This window comes from Trachurus japonicus, chromosome 13 (assembly GCF_045865225.1).
Source record: "Trachurus japonicus isolate A0001 chromosome 13, Traja_1.0".
NCBI lineage: Eukaryota > Metazoa > Chordata > Actinopteri > Carangiformes > Carangidae > Trachurus > Trachurus japonicus.
In genome coordinates this window covers 13,773,124-13,799,033 of record NC_140919.1, presented here as the reverse complement: position 1 = coordinate 13,799,033, position 25,910 = coordinate 13,773,124, and the positions used below count along the sequence as shown (strand labels likewise).

At 42.2% G+C, this 25,910-nt stretch overlaps 1 protein-coding gene across 3 annotated transcripts in view; it reads right to left on the bottom strand.

Moving 5' to 3' along the window:
• The window catches only part of lsamp (limbic system associated membrane protein), a 710,303-nt gene that overhangs the window by 196,463 nt on the left and 487,930 nt on the right, over positions 1-25,910 (bottom strand). For 2 of the 3 annotated variants that reach the window (XM_085794880.1, XM_085794879.1), the window contains exon 2: positions 7,939-8,017. In XM_085794880.1, the coding sequence (XP_085651006.1) occupies positions 7,939-8,017 (79 nt within the window). Of the gene's footprint in view, positions 1-7,938; positions 8,456-25,910 lie in introns of those variants that run through there. The other variant, XM_085794881.1, reaches the window with a different exon arrangement.

The window sequence follows — 25,910 nt, the reverse complement described above, 5'->3', positions numbered from 1 at the left end:
CCCCCACCCCATCTCTCATCCTATTCACATCCACTCTGCGAATCAGGTTAAGTCAGCACAGCTGGACAATTCGATGCTGGCAAACACAGAAAAAGGGAGGAGGGGAGAGAGTAATGAAGAGATAGAGGAACTGAGAGTTGCCCTGGGAGGCTCTACACTGTAAAAAAAAGAAAAGAAAAAAAGAAGCTGCACTCCAATCTGATGAGCTGTAGAGAGAAATATGGAGACCCCCCTGGGGGCCGGACATCCCAGATTATGTTGCACTATTACCCTCTGCCCGGAAATCCAGAAATTGATCTGTTGTTCCTCCGTTTTGCTCCCTACACTTGGAATACAGCCTGGACTGTATTGTCCACAGTATCAGCTTTTCTCAGCTTTGTGCTGCCTGTGACAATGAATATCTGCACTGCGTCTCCATTATCGTTTAATGTGACGGCAGAGAGCGTTGATTACAGGTCACCGCTGCTGTGGCCTCTCTGTGGGGGCGTCAACACGTACGGTGCATCCATGTACTGCGGCATGTTTCGCATTGAAATCGCAGTGCTTTTAACCAAAGGACGCCCACGCTACTAAATTAGTTTTGGGAGTTTTCAAGCACCTAAATCTGAGACTATTGGAAACATTGCTGGACCTGATTCAGTTAGAAAACTCCAGGGTTCGGTTGGAGTGTACTGTACATGGGTAAAAAACTGACAACTTTGGACACTGACGTAGACTTGTGCTGTGTTTCTCTCATTGGGTCTTATCATCCTTGACTGCCAGTGGTGAAAGCCACATGAATAATGAAATACAAGCTTTGCTGACCTGCATTTTAACCCAACAACAGTCTTTGCTCTTCCTCATTTGCTGTATTTACTGCTACTAACCCAATACAGAGTAAAAACTTCATATTTCCAGCTGAGACCGACTTAGGCCAGTCCAGTGTATGCGAATGGTCATGCAACCTGGAACACTCTGCAAAATCATTTGAAGCTTACCTCACTTTTATCAATAGGACAATTTAAAACCATAACTACATCTTATTTTACCTCTAACTGCTCGTGCTTTTAACTATGTTTCATTTTACCCTAGTCACCTTTAAATTCTGGTATTCTGTTGTGTTTTTGTATGTTTCAAAGGTCTTGTCTTCTGTCCTTATATGTTTTGTGTTTCGGCTATATTGTAAATGAGGTTACTCCTCAATATATCTCCGAGTTTAAATATGAAATGAAATGTATATATGTATTCTCAGGTGTGTTACATGGACTGGGTTAAAATGTTCCTATGTGTCTAGATCATTTTCATTTCAGCAAGTCAATCTAAAATTAAAACGGTAGCTAGAGCATCAGGTTCTGACACCTACATCAAACTCATAATAGAATTAAAACCTTGTCTCGGTTTCCTGACACTCCGTGTTTCAGTCTCTTATTCTCATATTATACTTATTCTGCTGTTTCAATTAACTGTTTTAACAATCAGTGATGTTAGCCCAGTATCAGCACAGCACATTGACATGACATTGAATGATGGTGAAAATCCTTCCATTATATTACACCAAATGAGATTTGCTTTTGTTTGACATTCAGTATTCTTCTTTTTTTTGTAACACAATCTATTTGCACATTCATCCCACTACAGATGGCTCAGTGTGCTTTAGATTCATGCTTTTAAAACCAGCGTTTGGTGCCAGGTGTGCTGTGGAAATAAACCATCAGCTTTCCCCACAGAGGGGCATGCTGGGAATGGCAGCTAATTTCCTGCATCTAGAAAGCCTTTGTTTCCATAGTGCAGTTACTCTGGAGTGTGGCTGATGCACACCGCGGCACCCCCGACACCTCAGCCAATCCGAGTTCAATAGTTGAAGTTTTAATAATACAAACGAAAATGACGGTATTCATTATTTCTCCGGCTTTGTGAATTGTATTGAAGTTGAATTAGACTAACATCATGTCTTATGTAGTTCCTGAGCCTCTAGCAGATTTCACGTACATAATATCTGGATGATTGTGACTTGAATTAAAGTCAGGTTTCCGGGGTGAGTTTTGACAAAGATCCTCCGGGGCAGAGCACGAGTGCAGAACCATCTTCCCTGAAAGGAACAAGCCAGGCAGAGTGTATTGTCAAAATGCAGATAATTGACCCAGAGGAGCGCAATCACAGCGAACGTGTCATTAATGCTTTAATAAGCAATTGTCAATTATCAGGACTTCGCCTGACATTGCAACCTCACCCCTACGGGCGCTGCATAGTGTGGGATTCAAAAAAAGCAATTAAAAAGTAAACTATTGTGACACAAATGGCTCTAAGAAATGTGGAGAAAGTTTTCTTTCTCTTCAGATTCATACTGTGACTCACAGAGGATGAGAAGAGTCTGATTTCACTTGTTGGCGTCATCCTTGTAAAAAAAAAAAAAAAAAAAAAAGAGGGAAAAAAAAAACACAGGCTAAGTCACCATGGAAAGAGGCTCTGAAATATGTGGTGTTTTGCAATGACCTAAATCTTATAGGTCTGAAACACGACTTGTGGGATACAGGCCTAGATTTTGTATGCTGGGATTTATGTTCATGCTTTCCAGGGGCAAATTTCATTTCAAGCAGATACAAATGTTCAAAAAAAAAGGCCCCCATTTTAGAGCAAGAAGACAGCCTGGGGACAAATGTAAGACACAAAAAAGTTGGTAATCTTTGAACTCAACACAGAACCAACGGATCATTAAAAACAGCAGAGCAGCTCAGGATGCTGCGTGCTCACGTGGTTTAATTCTGAGCGTTACACAAGACCCAGTTCCAAGGAATCTGGAGAAACTACGTTCGACAACATTACCACTAATGTGGTTACTAGAGTTTAATCCTACGCCTACTGCACATCAGATGAGCTCTGATTCACTTCACACCACGAGCGATTGGTGTGACAATGTTTACATAACTCAGCCCACGGTGGCTACGTTCACGAGCGTAATCTCCTCCAGATTAACCCCTCGATGTCCTTCTTTGGCAAAGGAGTTCAAAGGTTAAGTCTTTGCATCTGATGCTGCCTTAAAGGAGGGCGAGCTACGGCTAGATTTTTTTTTAGTCCTGTGAAGACAAGCTCGCTTTAGATTCACTGCTGCTCCCCATAGGCGCCGACAGCTGAACAGTCAATATTTAGTTTGTGTTGACTTTTGATGGAGGCAGAGGGAGAATGAGTTTCTGTGGGCAAAGCACATGTGTCAACAAGATAAAGAACAGGATATATGGGTGTATGTAGTGTATGCGCTTGTTAGGGGGAAAAAAACTGACTGGAATCAATAAAGGATATCTCCACTTTATGTTTAAAATTTAATTTTTAACTGTTCCAGCCAGGAAAGTCTTAGGTAATGCTTTAAATAGTCTTACTAAATGAGCACCATTCATTGAACATGCTCTGGTGAATGTGAAGCAACTGTCACACACCAGAAGATGCTGGTGGGGAACCAGACAGCTCTCCACAAACTGCCAAAGAAGAACAGAAGAGGAGTTGAGTTTGGGTTTTAAAGGGACATTGTGTAACTTCTCCTGTTATCTATTCATGAAAATCGATTATTTGGTTCAAAAGTCTGTTTTTCATTAATCAGTAATCCCCCCCATCAACAAACTGAAGTGTTCCTTTCGGCTCTGAATTAGCCGTTCATATCATTCATATCTACATGGAGCGGGTAAGCTCGGTGCTGGCTGCCGTGTCGTGTCGCCATGTTTTTACATTCAGTGGCAGCGTGACGGTAGGAAACCACGGAAACTCAGCGGAGACACCGGAGCTGTCGGCTCAGGTCGAGGTGGCGTCTGTGAAAAGTCACCGCGGTAACGCAGTGAGGAGGAATGGAGCGTTACACTGATGCTGCATTCACCTGCAGTCGGGCAGACGGCCGTCGTCGGTAACAAACCAGATATCATTTTAGTCACAGAAGTCCAGAGAAAGACGGTAAAACGTGGGTCAGGTAAACAATACGACATCGCCATGACGACATATTGTCACGTGTATTGTTTTGCCTCATGTTGACGGACCACTTGTTTACATAGAGGCTTGTTTATGCCGTTACGTGCAGCGGCTGTCGTCCGTCTTCCGTCTGCCCAATTTCACGTGAATGCAGCATGAAAAATACAATTGAGTTGCTTGCGATATACAACCACAACGCTAGATGGGAGTAATTCCTACACAATGTCCCTTTAAAGCTGCACATAAGGGTTTATGACACCTGGCGTGTGTCAGGGGGCGCTGTCTTCTGCTGCTGATGTCAGTTCCTATTAACATTTTGAAGGACTTTTATGAAAAATACAGGGCAGATTCAAGCATTAGAAATCTCACCACCAGTCTGGTGGTCTTGTAAAATATCTGAGAGGATGACAATCACAAAAAAAAGTCATTAAGAAAGGGTTGGGCCATTATCCAACAGCTGCAAAGTGCGTGGAGGCTGCAGAATGTGGTAGAATTTTTTTCCCGGTACATTTGGCTCAGACATTTATTGCATTTCAGTCTTTTGCATTTATTTCACATAGAATTGTGAATTATAAATCGGTCCTCTGAATGAGGGCTCATGTAGTTTGAGAAGTAAGTGACAGTGATTTGAGGGTGGGGGGGAGTAAGTAATGAAAGTGAAATAGTTCTTTGTTTTGGTCTGTGAACTTTAAATTCAAAATTGAAAACTGTGAATATGAACTAGTTTATTTTCAAATCTTGTGAAGTCATTGGGTCTCATTCATGAAACGTTAGTAAATCTGTGTGCGTGTAGATTTACACATAAAAGTCCACACTACTAAAGCCCTACTCGGGATTCATGAATGGTGCGGGAATCTCAGATTTGATCGTAAGCACATGTAAGATCATGAATGCCGATCATGATCTCCGCCCATGAATAGCCATATAAGGAGACCATGACCACCATATAAGGAGGTAGGTGCATCCTGTTCACATGCTGCCATGACGCAAACAAGGAAAGAGGGAGAGAGAGAGAGAAAAGAGAGATCTGGGATCTAAGTTATTTTGGGTCGAGTCCAGAAAAAATATTTCATTCTCTTCTGTAAGTCGTGGTGTGGCACAAATCTGTGCTTCTCACGTTTCATGAATGAGACACATTGTAGTCACAACAAATCTTGAATGTTTATACTATTCATTTTGTGTTCTACTGTGCTTTCTATGACTCTATAAGACAAAAATTGTTTATTAAGGTAGATCCAAATAACACATTTGTGTGGTTAGACGATGCTGGGAAGCTAAAACATCTTTTTCAGTTGAATATATTTGCATTTTCTTTATTTCTTGGGCAATGACACAAAGAGCGATATATAGTTGAGTACTGAAAGTAATCTTAAATTGTTTATTTATGTCACACCTGTGTGGCAGGTAACACCAACAGGAAGGACTGTCTAGTCTTTTTTCTTGTATTTGTCATTAAATGTGTCTTGTAATCCCATATGGGATGGGCCACAGTGGTGACATGACACAAAAAAAATTCATTCATTTATATACTGTATGATATACTACTGTATATAGTATACAGACAGTATATAACACAGGGCTGCAGCATGATCCACAACAGTGCTGGAAGCATAAACCCTTTAACCTTACAGAACAAGACTTCATTTGCTTATTTATTTCAGCATGATAAAGTTCCTGGACCCCTGGTACAAAAACACATTTCCTTTCACATTTAGCAGCCGGACCTGCTGCTGTGTGTGTCCAGTCACAGCCATTTGTTTGGTCACATATTGTTCCTCCACTCCAGCATCTCTCCTCTTGTGCCATGAATGTCACGACTGCAGCCACAGGCTCCTCTAAAAGAGCACCGGCCTTATTACGCCCCCAGGTCACCAATATCCCCTCAGCCTTCACAAAACCCAGCTTATGGAATCAGATACACTGCGTGGCTCGACAAATTACTAGCCGACAGCCTGCCGTCCCTGCTCAAAGTTTTAGCCCCTGTGTATTTTTTCTTTTTTTCTTTTTGTCACCTCTCTTACTCCCGTATCCAATTTATCAGGTGGAAACTGGGTGTGAAAAATGGTTGTTGTTTTTCAATTGAGCCACAGGGGTCTGAATTGCAGTTTATTCTTCTGTGAATGACAATAAATAAGACTGATCGCTAATGCCAACAAGATGCATTATGACCATCAAATTAATTATGACACTCACTGAGTGATCACTGTAGATGATTATCCGGGGGGATCGTTTATCAGAGGTAATGGCAGAATAGTGGACTATGGGACGCGAGTGTTTTCTCGGAAAGGAGAATCCAATTTGGCTCTTGCTGAGTGCAAAGCCTGCCGTCACCTTTGAAGGAAGCGGACTGACTGGGTGACTAAACGGCTGAATATAGCAAAGACGCCGCCAATTGGATTTGGAAAGTGAAACAAATAGCTGTGACCCGTGGTGAGTTCAGCGGTAACTGAGTCAACTGCCTAATTTGATCAGCAGGTATACCTGGATGGATGGCACCTGCTTACAGGAGGGAATCCATTAAAAGAATTCATTATTTGTTGTGTCGGTAGTGTTGTGTGTGTGTGTGTGTGGGTTTGTGAGTGTGTTTGCGTCTAACATAAGCAAGGCTCAAGGCACAGGTGAGGGAAACGTGGTTGTTTACCGCGTTTGTGTATCTGCTGGCTTTTTGACAGGCCTGCATGTGTTAAAGGTCCATCCCATAATTGCGTCCTATATTCACACGCTCATTAGAAGTGACTGGGTGGTGGCACTGTAAATACAGCATGAAAGTCAGCAGGGGACGGGGGGGGGGGATCAATGCGATTGAGTGTCCTGTGTGCAGCTCATTATACCAGTGGACTTCCCTACAGTGCATCCTATTTTGAGAGGTGGGGAGGGAAGAGCTGCTGCTGGTGGTGGAGTGGGGGGCTAGTGGGGAGGGGGGGGGCAAAGCGGCTTGTTTACAAAAAGCAACCAAAATCTAAATCCCCTGCCACAGACACATGGCTGGGATCACGTGGTCGCTGACATCTGCCGAGCAGGATCACAATAGCACAGAGTTGACTGCTTACATTGTCTGGGAAGTGATTAAGTGGGATGTGAGGCTATAACGGTCACACAAAAAAACACAAAAAAACTGACTCCACATAAAAAGACCAAAGTGGATTTTTTTTGGGAGACTGACTGGGGGGCTTTATATTCATACATGGCTGCAAACAATCGATGTGGAGCCGCGGCGGAGTGAGTTTGAACTGATGGTGCTTCACCTCCGTGTCCTCTGCAGGCCTCCTATTCATTTTTTTTACTCCACATCTCACAGCGCCTCGTTGGGTCTAAACAATGGTGCTCAGTTCTCCGGCTCCCAGCATCATCCTCTTATGTGTGTCTAGAAACCCTGTCTCTGCCATTAACCCCCCCAGCCCCCAAACACACACACACAAACAGCGTGACGCACTTCACTTCGTCAAGAGGATCTTTCAGTTAAGTTAGAAAAATATGAAAGCAAATACAGAGCGAAGGCGTTTGAGCTCTATTCAGTTAAATCCTTTAAAAGAGGGATGTAATATGCGTAGGCCCGTATAGGAAAAAGGGCATAAGAGTAGAAATTATACTTGCTAATTAGCAGCGTTAAGTCAATGAGTGCGAACTCATTCGGGAAAGCAAGAGAAGACCTGTCATAATAAGTATCGCAGGGGGCCGGTGCTGCGGCTGCTTGTTGAGATAAAAGTTGGGGAATCACGGCGGATCAACTCGCATCCGCCCCCGTAATCACTTCTCTGTAATCTTGTGGCAACTCTTTAAGTTTTTTTTTTTTTTACCGCAGTGGAAATCAACACAAAGTCGTTGAGGCAGAATATCCCATTGCTCCTCAGCGCTGCTGTCCCCTAGAAAAAACCATCACCCGCTCCGCTCCTCTCCGCTCGCTGGAGGTGACGGTGCTGCTGCTGCTGCTGCTGCTGGTGCTGCTGCGCATCCAGAGGAGGAGGACAGGAGGAGGAGAGGAGGAAAGTTGAAAGATGAGTCTCTTACCTTATAATCGCCGTGTCGCCCTGGCGGATGGTGATGTTGTCGGTGGTCCGCTGCATATCCACACTTCGGACGGGGAATCCTGTGGGGATAAGACACAGCAGTCTTAAAAAAGAAGCCTGCAGTTGCCTCCAACACGATTTGCGTCCGGCTTGCATTTTAAAGCACGGTGGGGGGGAGCGCGCGTTTCAGGAGCAATAGATATAGATCCAAGGGGTTTCTTTTAAAAATAAAAATAAAAAATAAAAAAAAATTCGGGGTGAGGAAGAGGAGTATAGTTGTCCAGACTTCTTCGCGGGGGAAAGCGCGCGGGATGCCTATAGGTCCAGAGCAGTCCGGAATGAACGGCCGAGACGGGTTCCCTAAGCGACTTTTTGGGGAACGGAAACGTGCGGGATCCTCGCGCTATAGTCCACTGATGCGTAATGCTCCTCGCGCAAAGGGCACAGCCAGCGGCGGCGATGGAGAGAAGCAGAGTCTGGGAAAATCATCCCACCACCTCCTCTCTCTCTCTCTCTCTCTCTCTCTCTCTCTCTCAGATTATCCAGCCGCCTGACTGTGATGCTCCCCTTATTGGTTGTCAGGACAACAGCACCACCTGAGGTCCCTTTTGGTGAGACACAACTGAGTGAGGACTGAGGAATAAGGGACAAAAAGCATTACGACTGGGATGCTGAGAGTTTCTTTCTTTAAAGGGAAAATAAATGTGTTGTGCAGGAGAGGAGGACAAAAAAAATCCCCCTCAGGATCGTCCTCGGTCCTGACTTGTCCACGGACAATAATCTCCACATAACTAGTCCGTGTTCTCTTATCACTCTGACAGAGAAGTGATGCAGAAAGACACTCTCCCTGTGGGGCTCACTACTAGAGTATCACATTATCATTAGTCTTCAAACAAACTGTCTGCTGCTCACAGGTATCCCGTTAGTACTTCCACGCCAAGTAGATTTGCACTGGACCGACCATGAACTCTCAGGTGGATAAGACTTTCTGTGGTTAATTATGATTTAGTGTGGAAAATTACATAACTTCGATGTGCTGTTAAGTAGAGAGCAGTGAAATCTAATCTGTCAGAAACCTCTTAAATATCACATAAAGCTCCATGTTTTCCATTTCTCTAAGTGCTAAATCTCTGGTTTGAGGACAAAAAAAAGAAAAAAGATATTTAAATTTCATGATTTTTACACTGTAGCTGTTCACACAATCGTAGGCTTGTACCAACAATGGCTCAGGAAGCCTATTTACATGAGACTTTGAATTCAAGTCTATTCTTCATCTTCTGCCTGTTGTGTTACGGCAGAGTGGAACGGACTCAAAGCGATGAGAGGAAAAACCAGATCCAAGAGTGCAAACACTCTGCTGACCATGAGCATGGAGCAACAAACTCAGCCGTGAATGGCTTAAAACGGACGTAATCACCTCTCGTCTAGACTGCCATGACTGCCATGAGGCGGCAGCACGGTGGGTAATTACATCCACTCCCAACCTAAGCAAGGACACACGTTTTGAATGTGTGCGCCTTCCAATTCAGCGAGAAATGTGAATGCAGAATGAGTCTTCTAATTTCACCACTTGCCAATCAAGCACTAGCTTAATAGGCCATGATCTAATGCTCATTCGAAGATGTGCTTAATGAACTGCAGAGTAACAATTTAGGCAGCGCATTTAGCGTTTTATTTGGTTCAGAAAATACGTTAATACTAATGTGAGTCATTGTCAGTCGTTGCACGGTGCTTTCCTATTTTTGTTTTGTCTCGGGGGGGGAGGGGAGGTAGCTATTTGGTAATAACTCACAGTCAGACGCATAACAAAGTCTGTAATTCTAGTGCTCAAACTCTGTGCATGGATACAAGTGCAGCAGCAGCACATGGTAAGAATAGAATAGGGCGCAGTATGATTGCATACGGTGTTTACACTGCACAAACCTTGAAAGTTGAAATGTAATGTAATCGTCCTGGTGGCGCATTGGCGACAATACTGTACATGCAACGAGGAGAAATCCTGCTCCCAGCACCATGCAGCCTGATTGAACCAGCGTGAGGCAGCGGTGTGGGTAAGCCTCATTTCCAGGATCAGCAGATCTTAAGCACGAGATCAGACGGCAAACTCCAGTTTTACAGCAGCTGCTGCCTACTGTGACATGTAGGCTTCACAGCTTGACTGGAGGAGATTGAGGCGCCGATGGAAGCACGACTGGAACTACAATGAGGTCAGTGATACATATGAGAGAGTGCATGGAGGTACTAATGCTGGTGCGTTAGTTAAGGAGCACTAAAATGTTTCCAGAGAGGGATGCTTCATGCTTGCAGAGCTGTTCCCGACTTGGCCCTTTATAATCAGTGCCTGTTACCATTTCCTCAAAGCATCTGGAGGTTTTTTTTTTTTTAGCTATCTTGGAGATTGCACAGTTTATGAAAGAGCATATGCATTAAGACCACTTAAAAAGGGACTGCTGAGCTCTGAAGAGGAGATGAGGCTCTGCTTTGCATACACATTTATACAGGAATGGCTCCCGCGTGGCTTTTAGCTATATCTATAGTTGGAAATTCTCAAAAGTCGGAGGGATTTTGTGTGTGTATGTGTGAGTGTATGTGAAATAGGTAGAAATCTTCCTCATATGGCTGAGAGATGGGGGAAAGAGGGGGGGCGGCCAGAGACACAGCAGCTTTAACCAGTTCCTAACAAAAGGCCAGTGATCCTTCACTCTACCCCACACTGGCAAACACACAAACACACACACACATACACACAAACACTGAGAGAGAGAGACAAAGTGAAGACGGGAAAACAGAGGGGTTATTATCATGCTGGTGGGATGCTCGCAGTTGGGTGGTGTTATGGTTTAGACAGCAGGGATGGTCATACATTCTGCTGCAGTGTACACAGTATAAACTGTAAGCAAAGTAAAGTTTATTTCTATGGCACCTTTCACCTACACTACAGTGGGAAAAAAAATGCTTTATTTTGGTAGTGATAAAAATCAGATAGGAGAAAATAAATAAAACAAAGATAAGAACACCAGATAATATCCAAGGGGAGCAGATACAAGACATGAGTTAAAACGGAAAAATACTTTATTTGCCGGTTTCAACAGCTGCTTTTTAAGAAACACAACACTTCAAGCTATATCGGGAGACTATTTCAAAGCTTAGCTACCGACTGTGTCTACATCCGCACATTCACACTGTTACACTTTCATTTTTAAATGGCTAAAGAGCGACCGTGGGTGTTTATGTTTTCAAAGGTTCCCATTTTCACCTGTCCAGCCTACAACGCCACCCTGGAGTTTTCAAACAAAAACTGTGCCAGCCCAGCAGCATTTCTAAATGTCTCTGCTTTCATTGTGTGTTTGTGTGAATAGAACGTGAAAACATCACACAAGAGAGGCATTTTAAAACGAACACGTAGAAGTGTAGACAAACCATGAGTCCCCAAATCATGTCTAGGGATGTCACCATTATACATTTTCTTGGTACAATTATTGTCAGAGAAATAATCACGGTATTACGATTATTAATTAATTTCACAACACTATGAATGTGTAAAATCAAATATAGTCAAAATATAATTACATTACTCATAGCAAAATATTTCAAGTATTTATTATGTCATACGACCAATTATTAATCCCCCAGGGGAAGTGTTTTAAGTATTCAGGTCATTAATTGTTATTTATACCAAAAGTTTACATGTATTTTAATAGTTTTTTGTTTTGTTTTGTTTTATTTTAATTACAAATGACACACTAACATTTAATTTGCTACCAATTCAATGTTACGTTAGTTAAATGGACCACAGTGTCTGTGTAATTACCTTTATTTTGGTGCACATCTACCAATATGGTTCCAACATCATCTTTTTTGGAAAGTAACGGTATTAAAGAAACTTCACGATTAATTAATTGTGGCGTTTAATACCATGATTGTGAAAACAAGTAATCGTGACATTCCTAATCATGTCACTTTTAAAAAGAGCTGGTTAGAGTAGCTACTGTTCTGTAAGAGCTTGGCTTGTTTTGTGAGGGTCGTGAAGGTCCATGTTATACTGAGTCTGGCCTTTAAAGGCTCTGTAAGAGAGCACCAACATTTTTCTTGGGGTTTTTCCAGCCTAGATGGTTGCGGGGGCTTTACAGCGGCGGTATGTGCTCCTCCGACTGTCCTGGTCGGGGTCATCCCTGTGGCGGCACTCCTTGTGGTCATGGCCTGGGAAACTTTTCTGTGTGCACAGCTCCATAATATTGCTTTCCTCATCTGAATCTGTGTGTATAGAAGGGGTCGGCTTTTTAACATGTAAAGCACTTTGTACTCACTTTGCATTTCATATGTATGAAAAGTGCTATATAAATAAATGAAGTTTGAAAGTTGGAAGTTTCAGGTGAATCCTAAAATGAACAGCATTCTGCATAGGGAAGATAACATACTGTATGTGTAAAACGTGTTTGCTTTTGCTAAGAACTTAGCAGCAGCATTTGAATCGTTTTGTAAATGGCAAAGGATGACTCATTAACACAGGTAAAAATGAATTACAGCAGTCCAATTTTCTTCGTCTTCGTCTACGTCAATCATAATGAGATGAAAGCATGCATTAGTGCTTCAGTTCCATTTCTTAACACAACAGACCCTAAGTGGTGGAAACATGATGGAGTCAGCATTATAAGGTCAGCATCAAAACTCATGGTTCGGTCAGAAATCATAACAAGATTACACAGACTAGACGGAGAAGATGAGGATGAGGCAATGCAGTTCTGCCTAATCGGGGGATTATGTTCATTTCGTCTGTATTATTATCTACATTTAACTACAGGAAGTTGTTTACCATCCAGTTCTGCACTTATCAGAACAAAAACACTTACATAAACAGAAAGTTTAGTCAGTTTTCGCAGCATGGCTGAGAAATATAACTGGAAGTGTATAAATGAATGGACTACTGATGATTTGCCCTGATGGCAGCAAGTATGGAGAATAAAATGGGTGGAAATGTACTCCACTACTATGTATGGTTTATTATTTTAGCATTAAAAGCATCTTAACCCCCTCCTCCAACTGAAGACAGCTGATTGCCAAATAAACAGCGGATGACACACAGTAACCTCCGAGGCCAAAGACCATTATTACTGAATCTGGTTCGCTGGTGGCGTACACAGCACATTCCCCCTTTTGTACCACCTCATTAGTAGTCTATATAACGCAGGAATGATGGCAGATATAGAGTTGCAATGGGCAACTTTTCATAGCATCTCCTGCAAACACTGCAGTAATGAAGCACAAGGCCGGAGGGAATATCTCAGGACAATAGCAGCGGCAATGCATAATAGGGTGAGCAGAACTACACGGGTCATAATTGGTGTCCTCTTCTACGCGATAAGTTCTGCGGTCCGTGGCAGATGAATGATGTGACAACGATGGCGAGAGGATGGAGGATTAACTTCTGTGAGGGGAAAGCAGAACATGATCAATTATTCAACTATGTAGTTTAACTTAAGAAGGTGATCGCAAGGAACGCCTCAGGAAGCGTTTTTTATTGAAATACACCAGAGACTAATGTAATATAACTAGGAATCATGTCTCTACTTCTTCATGCTCCACACCGGGGCAAATGCACCATACAGTATCGTGACTTATGCCGAATTCTGGTGCTCGCTGAATTCAAACCTGCAAATACAGTATTTCTAAAAAATGTGTTAGCAATACGTGACTTGGCCTTTTGTAATTTTTGACACAAGGTCTGCATCAAAGGGCAGCCACTGTAGAGCTGTTTCATTAATACACATTAAGAGGTGCCCTGACTTTCTCCCCATCTCATTAGTCATAATGACTCTGGCAGAGCGTCGCCGCACGGCCCCGCCGATCAAAGAAAGAAGAAGAAGAGGAACTCGGAGAAACAGAAATGCTCCACTCTGATTATAAGACTCAGATGTAAAAAGCAAACACTCTTAAGACTGTGTGTGCTGTACTGTACTTATCATAAATGTTCAGAAAGAGCTACGGCTCCAGTCTGTGAAGTGAAAATAACATGGCCGAGACCTGTTTCTGTTGATTCAGAGCATGATTGATGAGTTTCTACTTTTATAAATAAAAGCAGCAAGGGCGTAACCATGGAGTCAACATTGGGGGGGACCAAAATCTCTCTCTTTCTATATACTGTATATATACCATACTTTCCAGACTATAAGCCGCTTCTTTTTTTCCCCGCCCCGGTGTCCCAGCTCTCATCTCTGCACACTGCAACACAAACGTGCTCCGTAACCCGTGATCTTTTGTTTATGACGGTTAAGACTACACAAACACATGCGCCGTAACATCGTATATGCCATGTAACGTTATCCACCGCTCCATTTATTGATTTTTCGCCGTCTTCGTTGTAAACAAATGCACATGGAGGAGAGGAGCGTAACCAAAACAGCGGAAAAGCGGGGGAGCATACATCAGTCCGACTGCCCAAAAGTCAGACGGCTCATTTCTCCGACTACCCATTCTACAGTGTTGAGGTTAGGTTTATGGTAAGGTTAAGGGTTAGGGCTACTTAAGTCGGAGAAATGGGAGGTCGGACTAATGGACGCAAAAATAAAGAAATGTATGGTCGGAGAAATGGGTAGTCGGACAGACGTCATGGGCCCGGAAAAGCGAGCGGACTTACACAGTTCTCTACTGTCTTTCTGTGTAAATATCTCACATTACAACATGAAAACCTGAGGCTTATATTCAAGTGCGGTCTATATATGTATTTTCTTTTAACATTTAGCTGGTGCGGCTTATACTCAGGTGTGCTCTATAGTCCGGAAAGTACGGTAAATTCGCTAACACATGGGATACTTTTTTAAATTTTTTAATCAGCTAGCTATACATTGGGGGGGACATTTTGAGCATATCTGAATATTGGGGGGTTATGCCCCCCCCCCCCTTACAGCCTTGAAAAGCAGCGATAATACTACATAGTTTGATTGCTTTACACTGCCATCATTACAGCCAATACGTAATTTGATTGAAAATATTCAATGACCAGCTGTTAATAGTTCTAATTGCAAAGCAAATAATTGCAATGGTCTCATGAAATATACATTGCAGTTTCATTCTGTGTTCAAAAGATGTGGAACTGGAGTAAGAACTGGATACAATGACTTGCTTTACGATCTGTTTCAGGTAAACTACAGCCAATATGTGCTGCATGTTTTATATCCACTGTTCTGTGTATTTATACTGTACATGCCGCAGAATTTATTACTGTTTATTTCGAGCGATGCCACCAGTTCTCTGTCCGTCCTCTGCGAGTCAAGAGTGTGATGTCTTACAGTAATATCAGTAAAGCTCTCGCCTCCTACCTGTGCGTGAGTCTTGTTTAATATAGAAGATGAAACCATACGTTGTTAGAGTGAAAATAGCTGCACAGAATTTTTTAACACAAACATGATGACCTGGATTTCATCAGTATTACCTGGATTTGTCTTCACTGCTTAGATTTCATCATTTTCTGTCAGTAACAATATTGTCATCTTGACGTCAAGTGCGGATGTGTATTCAAATTTGAAATGTTCGTGACAGAACAAGTATAAATTGTGCTCATGTCAGTGTCATGTCAGCCAATCTACTCGTTTTTTTTTTCTTTTTCCAATAAATACAGTGATTAAAATCATCACACTTACTTGGTGAGTGTTACTCAGAGTTACTGAGAGTTACTCTTGTAGGAGATTTGTGAAAATAACCCTGATAATGTTATTGTCATGTCATGAGGGCTGCCATGGCTTGGCTTTGGAAAAAGTCAAAATGATAAGAACATGCGGTCTCAGATCAGATGCTTTGAGTTCAGAGAAATTGATGTTTCCAAGGCAGGAGATGCTGTCGAGCTAAATGAAGTCTAAATTGCAGTATGACACATAGTATAGTGCAGATATCTCGGCCTGTGCCTCTTCAGCTTCTTTGACCACTGACTTCAAAGTCTGTCGCTTGCAAGTCCACAGTAGACGTGCTTTACTCAAACATTATGATAATGTTAAAGAAAAACAACAATGTCACAACCACATTGGAGCTGTATTTCTCACAGTGGCTGCGTCTATTGTGTCCACACATACAGTGCTGACATGTGATTGTGAATTGACTGTCAAGGTCAGCGAGAAGTGGCACGTCACGTATAGATAGTTTCTGCATAAACTCCACATCACATAAGCTGAAAACAAGCGGTTATGCTTGTTGGACAAGAGTGAAACAAGATATAGGATTGTGTGTAAGGACACAAATGAATAGCAAATAGTATAATACGGTACTGTATGTATGTGCATTCAGAGAGAAGACATAGTAATGAGAATCACAATTTCAGATGTGCTATGTTCCTAATTATTAGCAGCAACACTTCACTTCTAGTAACTGTAACCACAGGGAACTTAGTAAAACCCTACTGTTAGGCCTCAGAGACACTGCATTATTGTGTCATCTTTTGATTACTCTCTGAGGCTGACGATATGTGTGTTAGATATGGTATTTCACTTGGCACTAGACTCACAGTCTGTGCATCTGATAATGTCCGTATACGGAAGTCACAGAGACAGATTTGAAGAGGAGTGACATATTAAAGGTCCCATATTGTATAAAGTGAGAGCTCCATGACATTTTTGATAGTAAAGTAAGTCTAGGTTCTATATTTATACTGTGGAAGTATCAAAACGCTCAGTCCACAGAGAAATACACACAGCCTGTATTCAGAAACTGAGCCACTGGGAAATCTCTAACTTTGTGATGTCACAACAAAGTAGTCATTGCTTTCGGGCCAGCCTTACATGATTTGGCTTCTCTTAGCGTTTAACTGGATTCTGCTATATCTTTGTTTGATCATCCAGAAAACATATGTAGTCGGCCAATCACAAGAGAGGTTCAGAGCCTCTCTTCTGATTGGATCACTAAACTGTTGTTGCCAGAGCTTGAGATGAGGCCTGATAAAGGAAATGCAATATGTTTTTTTGTTCCTAAAAAGTGTAAAGTATGGGATCTTTAAAGGGGTAGTTCAACATTTTGGCAAATTGGCCAACTGCCATAATCCTTATAGTCATAGTAGTAGGTTCGTTACCTTTACGCAAATGCAGAGACTGCTTGCTGAAAAACTGCCCCTGACAGGAAAGCGAATCAGCTGTTTTGCATGAATTTGCCTCAAAACCAACATAGCGCGGTGAATGTGCAGGTCACAACTTGTGCTCCACGAGAGCGTTTTGGATTTTTGGGAGTTTTTGGAGTCATTATTATCACCTGATGTCATCTTGAAACAATTCTTGTGGAGTCTTGTCTTCTTCTTCTTCTTTTTTCTTCTGAAGCTTTCCCCTTAACCCAGCACCCCAAGCAAGGGATGTGCGTGTATTTTTACAATTTATGAGTTTGATGAGGGAAACCGAGAAATACCATTAGTCCACGTAGCATAGCTCCGAGCAGCTCGCAGCTCTGCTCCGCCGTTCCAAAAGTAGCTTGCACCGACAGTTAAAAGTAACAAACCTATGCTAAAACTATAGGGTGTGGTGGCAAAAAATGTTACTTCGTTCAATAAAGTATTAACAAAGAATATCTTCACACGTCAGCTGTCTTTCTTGAGTTTTAAAAGCATTCGTGAATGGAGTCACACAAACACAACTGAACAGCAGCACAGTCAGTGAGTGAGTGGCCTGAAGATGTTTCCCAGGGCTACAGTCTTATAGTTTCCAAAACACATGTCAAATACGTAGACAATTATGGCAATGGCCCAATTTGCCAAAATGTTGAACTATCCCTTTAAAGGTATATTGTGTAAGAATTACTCCCATCTAGCGTTGTGATTGTATATCGCAAGCAACTCAGTCGTATTTTTCATGCTGCATTCATATGAAATTGGGCAGACGGCAGACGGACGACAGCCGCTGCACGTAACGGCATAAACAAGCCTCTATGTAAACAAGTGGTCCGTCAGCACGAGGCAAAACAATACACGTGACAATATGTTGTCATGGCGATGTGGTATTGTGTTACCTGACCCACATTTTACCGGCTTTCTCTCGACTTCTGTGACTAAAATGACATCTGGTTTGTTACCGACGGCCGTCTGCCCGACTGCAGGTGAATGCAGCATCAGTGTAACGCTCCATTCCTCCTCACTGCGTTACCGCGGTGACTTTTCACAGACGCCACCTCGACCTGAGCCGACAGCTCCGGTGTCTCCGCTGAGTTTCCGTGGTTTCCTACCGTCACGCTGCCACTGAATGTAAAAACATGGCGACACCACACGGCAGCCAGCACCGAGCTTACCCGCTCCATGTAGATATGAATGATATGAACGGCTCATTCAGAGCTGAAAGGAACACTTCAGTTTGTTGATGGGGGGGATTACTGATTAATGAAAAACAGACTTTTGAACCAAATAATAGATTTTCATGAATAGATAACAGGAGAAGTTACACAATGTACCTTTAAGTCATGCTCCAATACATACACTCACACTCTCACACTCACTCTCACACACACACTAGTCCTGCAGGTAGCTGTGTATAACCTGAGACAATGACCAATGGGTCTGTGGAGGAATTTCAACAGCCTTGGCCGGCCGGCGCCACCGCACACCTGCTGCATCAAAGTGTCTGACTTCATTTCAGTTGCAAACTGTGAGCGAGAACATGCAGAATTTGATTTCCAGTACTGCGCCGGTGTAAAGGTCAAAGGAAAAACCTCACAGCAGCAGATGGAAAATGGAGCACAATCTCTCAGCAGCACATTATGGACCCGGGTTACGGAGAGCTGCTTCCCGACCCCGGCAACAGCAGCTTCCCAGCCTCGGTTTGGTACATTTCCTAGGTGATACAGTACTGTACGCCTCCGCTCTGACGATATCTTGTAAAATGTGAAGTAATCAATAGGATAAGGTCTTCTGCGTTTCTAAACATAACCTCATTTTGGAATAAACCTGCTCATAGGTGAATTTTGTTGCAAGATTTACTCTCCAGCTTTGGGTCTCAGATCGATGCTGGCCTACGAAACACAAACACCAGAACAACAGTTTCAACAAGAGGAGGATCTATAATGGGATTCTGATTCCTCATCCACCTCTGTTGTGCACTATGTAACCTTTGCATAAAAACTAATGGCCCTCTGCTGTGTGGTAAGCTATAGAGGATCAATGAGCTAGGCCTGTCCCGCGGATCCATTTTTTTTTTTTTTACCCTTTCCAAGTCAAATATGCTCTACGTGAAATCATAGTAGGCTCCATTAGCAAAGACACTTGTGTGTGTACCGTAAAGGAGACAGGAGATAAAAAGAGAACAAGTGTTCTTCTCTTAATAAAAAAGGAATGCATGCATAATTTGCTCTGACATTCCTATCAAAACCTGCGTCTTGGCAGCAAAATGCATGGTATGCAGGAAAAAGAATACCCTGCAACATACTCAGCAGTATAGTGTATCGCCATCAACACACACACACAGCATAACACACCTTGGCCCGGAGCCTCTGTGCTCCCCCATCCCTCTTTCTCTCCGTCAGCAGAAACATAAAATAAGAAAAAGAAAGAAAAAAAAACAAACTTTGGCCCTGTGCTCTGTGTGTTGTGGACAATGTGCTAAAGTGATAGTTCTGCACAGCACTGTGAACATTTCGGTTCATTTTTATTTCTCACCCATTTAGTCTGTTTTTCATGTTAAATACATAACGATGGGGCGCGCCAGCTGATAAGTGAGTGACCACTCTGCGGATGAACATTTAGGTAGATACAGCATTTGTAATGACTCACTGGCAAGAGAGGAAAGTGACAAATGATCACCTACAGGGTTTTTAACCTGGTCATCCTCTCCACTGCTTTTGGTTAGATTAACATCTGAGTAATACGTCCTGCATACTCAATGAAAGTGTGTTTATACTGGTGTAATATTTACCTGCAGAGGCTGCCATTGCCACATGCACAAAACACACTTCAAAAGGACACATTAAGCTTCAAAAAGGAAGCACTCCAAAAGCTGCCCTCCAGGTGCTCCTTTGCATTAAAGCCCAACCTTGACCATGTGTCAGCTGGCCTGTGAGTGGGTTTGTGTATGAGCAGATGTCTGACTGAAACTGCAGTTCTGATGTTGTTTTTCTTTGTGCGCTCCTGTGAGCCGTTTTTTTTTTTCTTCTTTTTTTTTTTCCTTTTTTCGATGAGCTGAGCAAGGCTGGCTGTTGAAGAGTGATTTCCTTCCCCCAGAGTGCTCTGTGTTGTCTCACGCTCTATAGGCCCCACTTCTATACCTGTGCTGTGTAATGTGATCATATCTGAACCAGCTGTTTTTTCTCTGTTGCTTGTATGTTCAGTCAGATAAACATAATTTTGTATTTGTTTGCATTGCGGGAGTGTGTGTGTTTGGATTATCTCACAAGCAGCAACGTGTTCTCTGTTTTCCATTGGGTTTTCTTTCTTTTTTTTTCTTCATCGCCTCGAACTTTTCATCAATATGGTGCTTTGCCAAATCTATTACAGTCCCAAGGTGCACTTCAAATATTTCATGCTGCCTCAGGAGCAGCAAGGACCTGAAACTTGGATCTACAGAGGTAAAAACTACAGACGTTTCCTTAATGAGCATGGGAATTTTCGTTACTTTTTTTCCTCATGGGAATGGGATTTTTTTTTTTTTTTAAGACAAGTGGGCCAGCCAGTAATCTGCAGCCCACAAATGACTCAGCTTAAGTGTAACTACACAGTTTCCCAAACAGCACCATTATGCTGAGGCACTTTAACCAGCATGGTGCATAAGGCAACTTTCTTTTCTGTTTGTTATAGCCTCGTTCATGCTGAGTAATAGCTTCTGATTTTGAGTCTGCTCATTTCACTCAAAGCCAAAACCTGCTAAATAAAATGGTCAGCAGAAACACCACAATAAAATTCCCACATGAGGCTGAGTCCCAAATAGACGTGCTCCAGATTTATAACATGAAGTGACACAGACCGAAGTTGCATACAGATTGCTATAATAGCGCTTGTGTGTTTCTACTAAAATTCAACCATAATAGTTTTTTTTAAAAAGTAATTTACCCCTCTCACACTCTAACCCCCTCCTCTCTGTTATTCTCCAACCCCACCTGGCTGAGGCAGATGGCTGCCTGGTTCTGCTCGGAGGTTGGAGCCTCTATAAAGGAAGTTTTCCCTCACCTCTGTTGCCATGTGTACTTGCTCTTGGTGGGAATTGTTTGGTCCCTGTCAACTCTACTATGCAGATGAGATTTAGCCTTTCTCTATTTGATTGAAGTGCCTTGACATCATTTCTGCTGTAAAAAAGCACTATACACATTTTGATAATAACAGAACGTTACAAGACAGAGTTGTTTTCAAGGCAAATGCAGAGACTGCTTGCCGGAAAACTGCCCTTGACAGGAAAGCTCATCAGCTGTTTTGTATGAATTTACCTCTAAAACAACTCTGTCTCCTAACGTTCTGTTATTATCTCATAGCGTGGTGAATGTGCAGGTCACAAATTGTCCACCAGAGCGTTTTGGAGTTATTGGATTGTGTATTTGATGAGTTTGATGAGGGAAACCAAGAAATCCCATTACCCTCCATAGCGTAGCAACTCATGGCTCTGCTCCGCCATTCTTAAAACAGCTTGCACCGTCAATTAAAGGTAACGAACCTATAGAGATTATGGCAATGGGCCAATTTGCCAAAATGTTGAACTATCCCTTTAAAACTATAAAGCTGACATGTAGGGTATTTTTCTCTACTCTCATTGCCTCATCCCTGATCTGCTCTTATAATATATTCCATTATAAAATAGAGAGCAATTGCATCCGCCATGGGTCAGTTGGTGATGCAAATGCCCCTGTGCTGCATGGTTAGGACAGCCATCAAGCTGTGAGCCACACCTCATCGGTCTGACCACGAGTCTGACCTCAGCTTTCAGGTCCTGTGCATTATCCATCTCCTGTACTGGAGATGATCGCACAATGCCTCCCTCTGCCACACACACACATACACACACAACGTCTCCTTAATCTTCTTGCAAAAGAATTGCTTTGACTTGGCCCCCCGAGGGTCATCGCTCCTCTCGCAATTCAGTTCTATTAGAGAGTTCAAGCACAGAGAGACCTTGCAGAGGAGGATTGGTTTAGCTGCAGCTGTAATGTTCAAGGTGAAAACCTACGGGGTAACAAGATGAATTCCTGGCAGAAGGGCAAGGATGTACGGTCTGATAGATCGAAGGAGTGCGTCCTTGTGAGCACCGAGCACTTCTTTGAGTCTTTGGAAGTTCATGCAAACCATTGCATGACCACTCTTCGTTTAAGTTGTTGTATTTTTTTTTTTCCATCTGCTAAATTATGGTATGCGTTTCAATAAGAGATAGAGGACAAATTAGGACTTTCAGAGAATGCACGCACCGTTCCACACACCAAATGAGTCTGAGATCTATCCGCATAAATTAAAGAAATTGTCCCTTTCAGGCGTGAGTTTATTGTTTAAATGAAATCAAATTAAACATGAAGATATTCAGACATTTTGACATACTGTATGGATTGTCTGAATTACATCTTGTAGTGGTAATGATACGACAAGTACAGATCATCCCACTGAGATGGCTGCTTATAGGACAGACAGGATGCGGCCAATTAACCAAAGGAAATTTAAAAAAAGAAACATGCAAACAGCAAAAACACAACAGAAACACTGAGAGAGCATAACTTCACCAAAGCTGTACAATCCTTAATGTGTTTCTATTGCGACAGAAAATGATTAAATGAGTTTACATCAAACTCTGTCTGATGGCAGACATCCTGATTGTTGGAGACCCTAAAACTTGGACTGGAAGGAGATGATTTGGAAAACATTTTTCAGAATCTTCCGCGGTGACAGCTTCATAACACATTTGGTGAAGTGCTGAACGTGTTTCTTTCCAGAAAGTCTATTGGTGGAATCTGTTTCTAAGCCAGGCTGTATGTGAACACAATTGTGAAGAAATTTACACACGGCGGGTTTATATAAACTACACTATAAACTGACCTGTTCGTCCTTGGCCATTGGCCTAAAGGGCGGAAAAAACGGTTGTATTGAGGAGAGCTGTGTTGTGAGGTTCTGATGTCATATTTAGCTGTGATTAAAGCTCTGTTAACCTTTACTCTTCATCTCTCAAATCAAAGAAAACCGCCCTCATGTTTACTCTCTAGAAAAGACAGAAATATTGCATCTTTTTTCATCATCAGTTTAACTTTGACAGGGATGTCAATTTCAAAACTGCTGTAATGAATGGGGTTATAATGACTACTGTACATGCCAGAATGATATTTTACTTTAACTTAATCACATTACTATCTTATTAGTACATACCTCCCAGTGTAAACTGTAAAGTTTTTGTGAAATTCCCTCCTTCCTTTATTTTCCTAAGTTTCACAAGGAAGGATTGTTATGGGATTTCATGTACAAGTCACATGATCTTCTCTCGGGGCAAAATAAAAAACATTGTAACCATAATTAAACAGTAAGTATGCAGTCCCCCTAGTCTTATTGCATAAACACTTATTATTGATCCCATAATGAATCACCGCTCCTGATTTGTCTGCTTCAATAGTGACAAGGAGAAAAAAAAAAAGTTTTGAAAATTAAAAACGTATGGGTTACTCCATCTTGGATTGACTTATCATCGGTAAACTTAACAACCTTGACATTTCATCAAAGTTTATTACCTTAAAAGTTGGAGCACATCACAGAAAACCTCTGCGGAAAAAAACATCTCAGTGTAGTGTGAAGATGCTTGACTATTCTGTCAGACCTCTCTGTGTCATGAAATAATTTAACAGACAAAACAGAGCTGCACTTTTGACCGACGTAATTTCTGATGCTGATAAACATGTTTATCTCCTAACATTCGCCGTAATTTTCAAGTGAACTGAGAAGCCCCTGCTGTCAAACAAGCAGCCGAATGTACAGGTATTTAATTTTCTCATTTATTTAATTGAACAGATTCTATCACTCAGATGTGATGAACAGACCAGCTTGCCTAGATAGACTCTTCAAATATCTGTCACCCCGGTAGAAACCTGCAAGTTCCTTGTGAACTACGTGTGAACTTATTTGCAGTTCCGTGAACTGTATTTTCCTCCCACAGTTGCCCCATGTTGAGAGTGATGTATGTAGTGGAGTGTCACTTCTCTCAGCAGCTCAATTAAAGGTAGCAGGAAGATATAACAAGTAGGTCACACATATGTACATGCCAGACTTTAACATCCTACTGATGTCTTTATCCAGCCACACAATGAGATCGATACCAACACTTGATACTGTATGTGGAAAAGGTAAAATATTAAAGGAATAGTTCACCCAAAATTGAAATTTCACTCATTATCTACTCACCCTCATGTCGACTAAGGGCTGGGAGAAGTTCCAGAGTCCTCCGTGGCTTCTCAGAGTTACAGGGGGTCTCGGCGTAGCAGTGCATGTCCATATGACGGTTGCAAATGGATACCAACTGTCTTCGTAACAAAAAGACACACCAAAAAACATCCAAATACCTCCATGTTGCTCGTATGTAATGTCCGTCTTGTATTGAAGCCCTGAAATGCGAAATTGTATCGAAAAATATGAAATAAGTCTATATTTCAAGCTTGTTTTGTAGCGGAAGCTCCTCTTCCGGGTTCATCAAATTTTTCCCAGTTCGTCCAAATTCGACGAACCGGGAAGAGGAGCTTCGAGAAGCTTCCACGACAAAACAAGCTTGAAATATAGACTTATTTAATTTTCTCAGGACAATTTCGCATTTCAGGGCTTCAATACAAGAGGGACATTACATACGAGCAGCATGGAGGTATTTGAATCTTTTTTGGTGTGTCTTTTTTGTTACGAAGACAGTTGGTATCCATTTGCAACCGTCATATGGACATGCACTGCTACGCCGGGACCCCCTGTAACTCTGAAGCTTCTCCCAGCCCTTAGTCGACATGAGGGTGAGTAGATGAGTGAAATTTCAATTTTGGGTGAACTATCCCTTTAACACAATCCCGTTTCTATTAGCTGATAAAGACTCAACACGGCCTGAAAGCAAACACAGCGAGCATCTCTTTTTTTCTTCTTATGAAGCTGTAGGAGCTCAGTGGCGCCATTAGAAGCTAAAAAGGGCCAACAATCACATTTTGGTAAATTGCATGTAATTGGAGATGCTAATTTAACCTGTGACTAAGTCAGTAAAATTGCTGACCACCCACAAGTGTGAAAAAATCTTTTGCATATTGCAATATAAAATAAATAAATACATAAAACAGGACTAGAAGACACACATACTGTAGGGACATGCAGAAATCTAAACTGTTCTTCTCCCAAGCAGTCCAGCTGCCTCCACATCATCTCCACCTCTGCTCCCATTTCTACTCAATCCATTTCTCTTGCTGCTTCTGTGACTCACTCTCCGGGATGAATAATGTAGACCCCCTCATTGTTTTGTATGAACGGAGCGATTCCCTGGATTGGGTTCTCTCTGAGGATTGGAGAGCCACAGGCCTATCTGCAGGCCCTCCCCTCTAATCTGCATTCTCCCTCTGTTCTCTTAATTAGGAGGCCATGGACAAGGAGGCACAGTAATTGCAGTCGGTTGTTGCAGATTTCCCATTTTATTCCTCCCCTGTGACACATTCATATTTTTGTTTTCCCTCCATTTTTCTTACCTTTTCATCTTCACCATCTCCATCATTTTACTATTTGCCCTCATCACCTCCTTTATCATCATAAACGGGTGTTTTTATCTATATAGTTCGTACTCAGAAACAGAGGCGATGAAGGGAGGCTAAAGGGCAGAGTAAATAATTAAGGGAGATAGAAATGCCACAAGCTACAAAAGTCAATAACAAGCCAACATAAAAAGCTTGAATGACTCATTGCTTATTAGGTGATGAAGGGAAACTACAAGAGCCTCATTTCTTGGGATAATAGCCTTACTTCATATCTAATAATACAGACTAAACTAGAATCTGCTCTCTAAACCTCCCCTGACAAAATTAAACTCTCTCTCTGTCTGTCTCTCTCCCTCTATC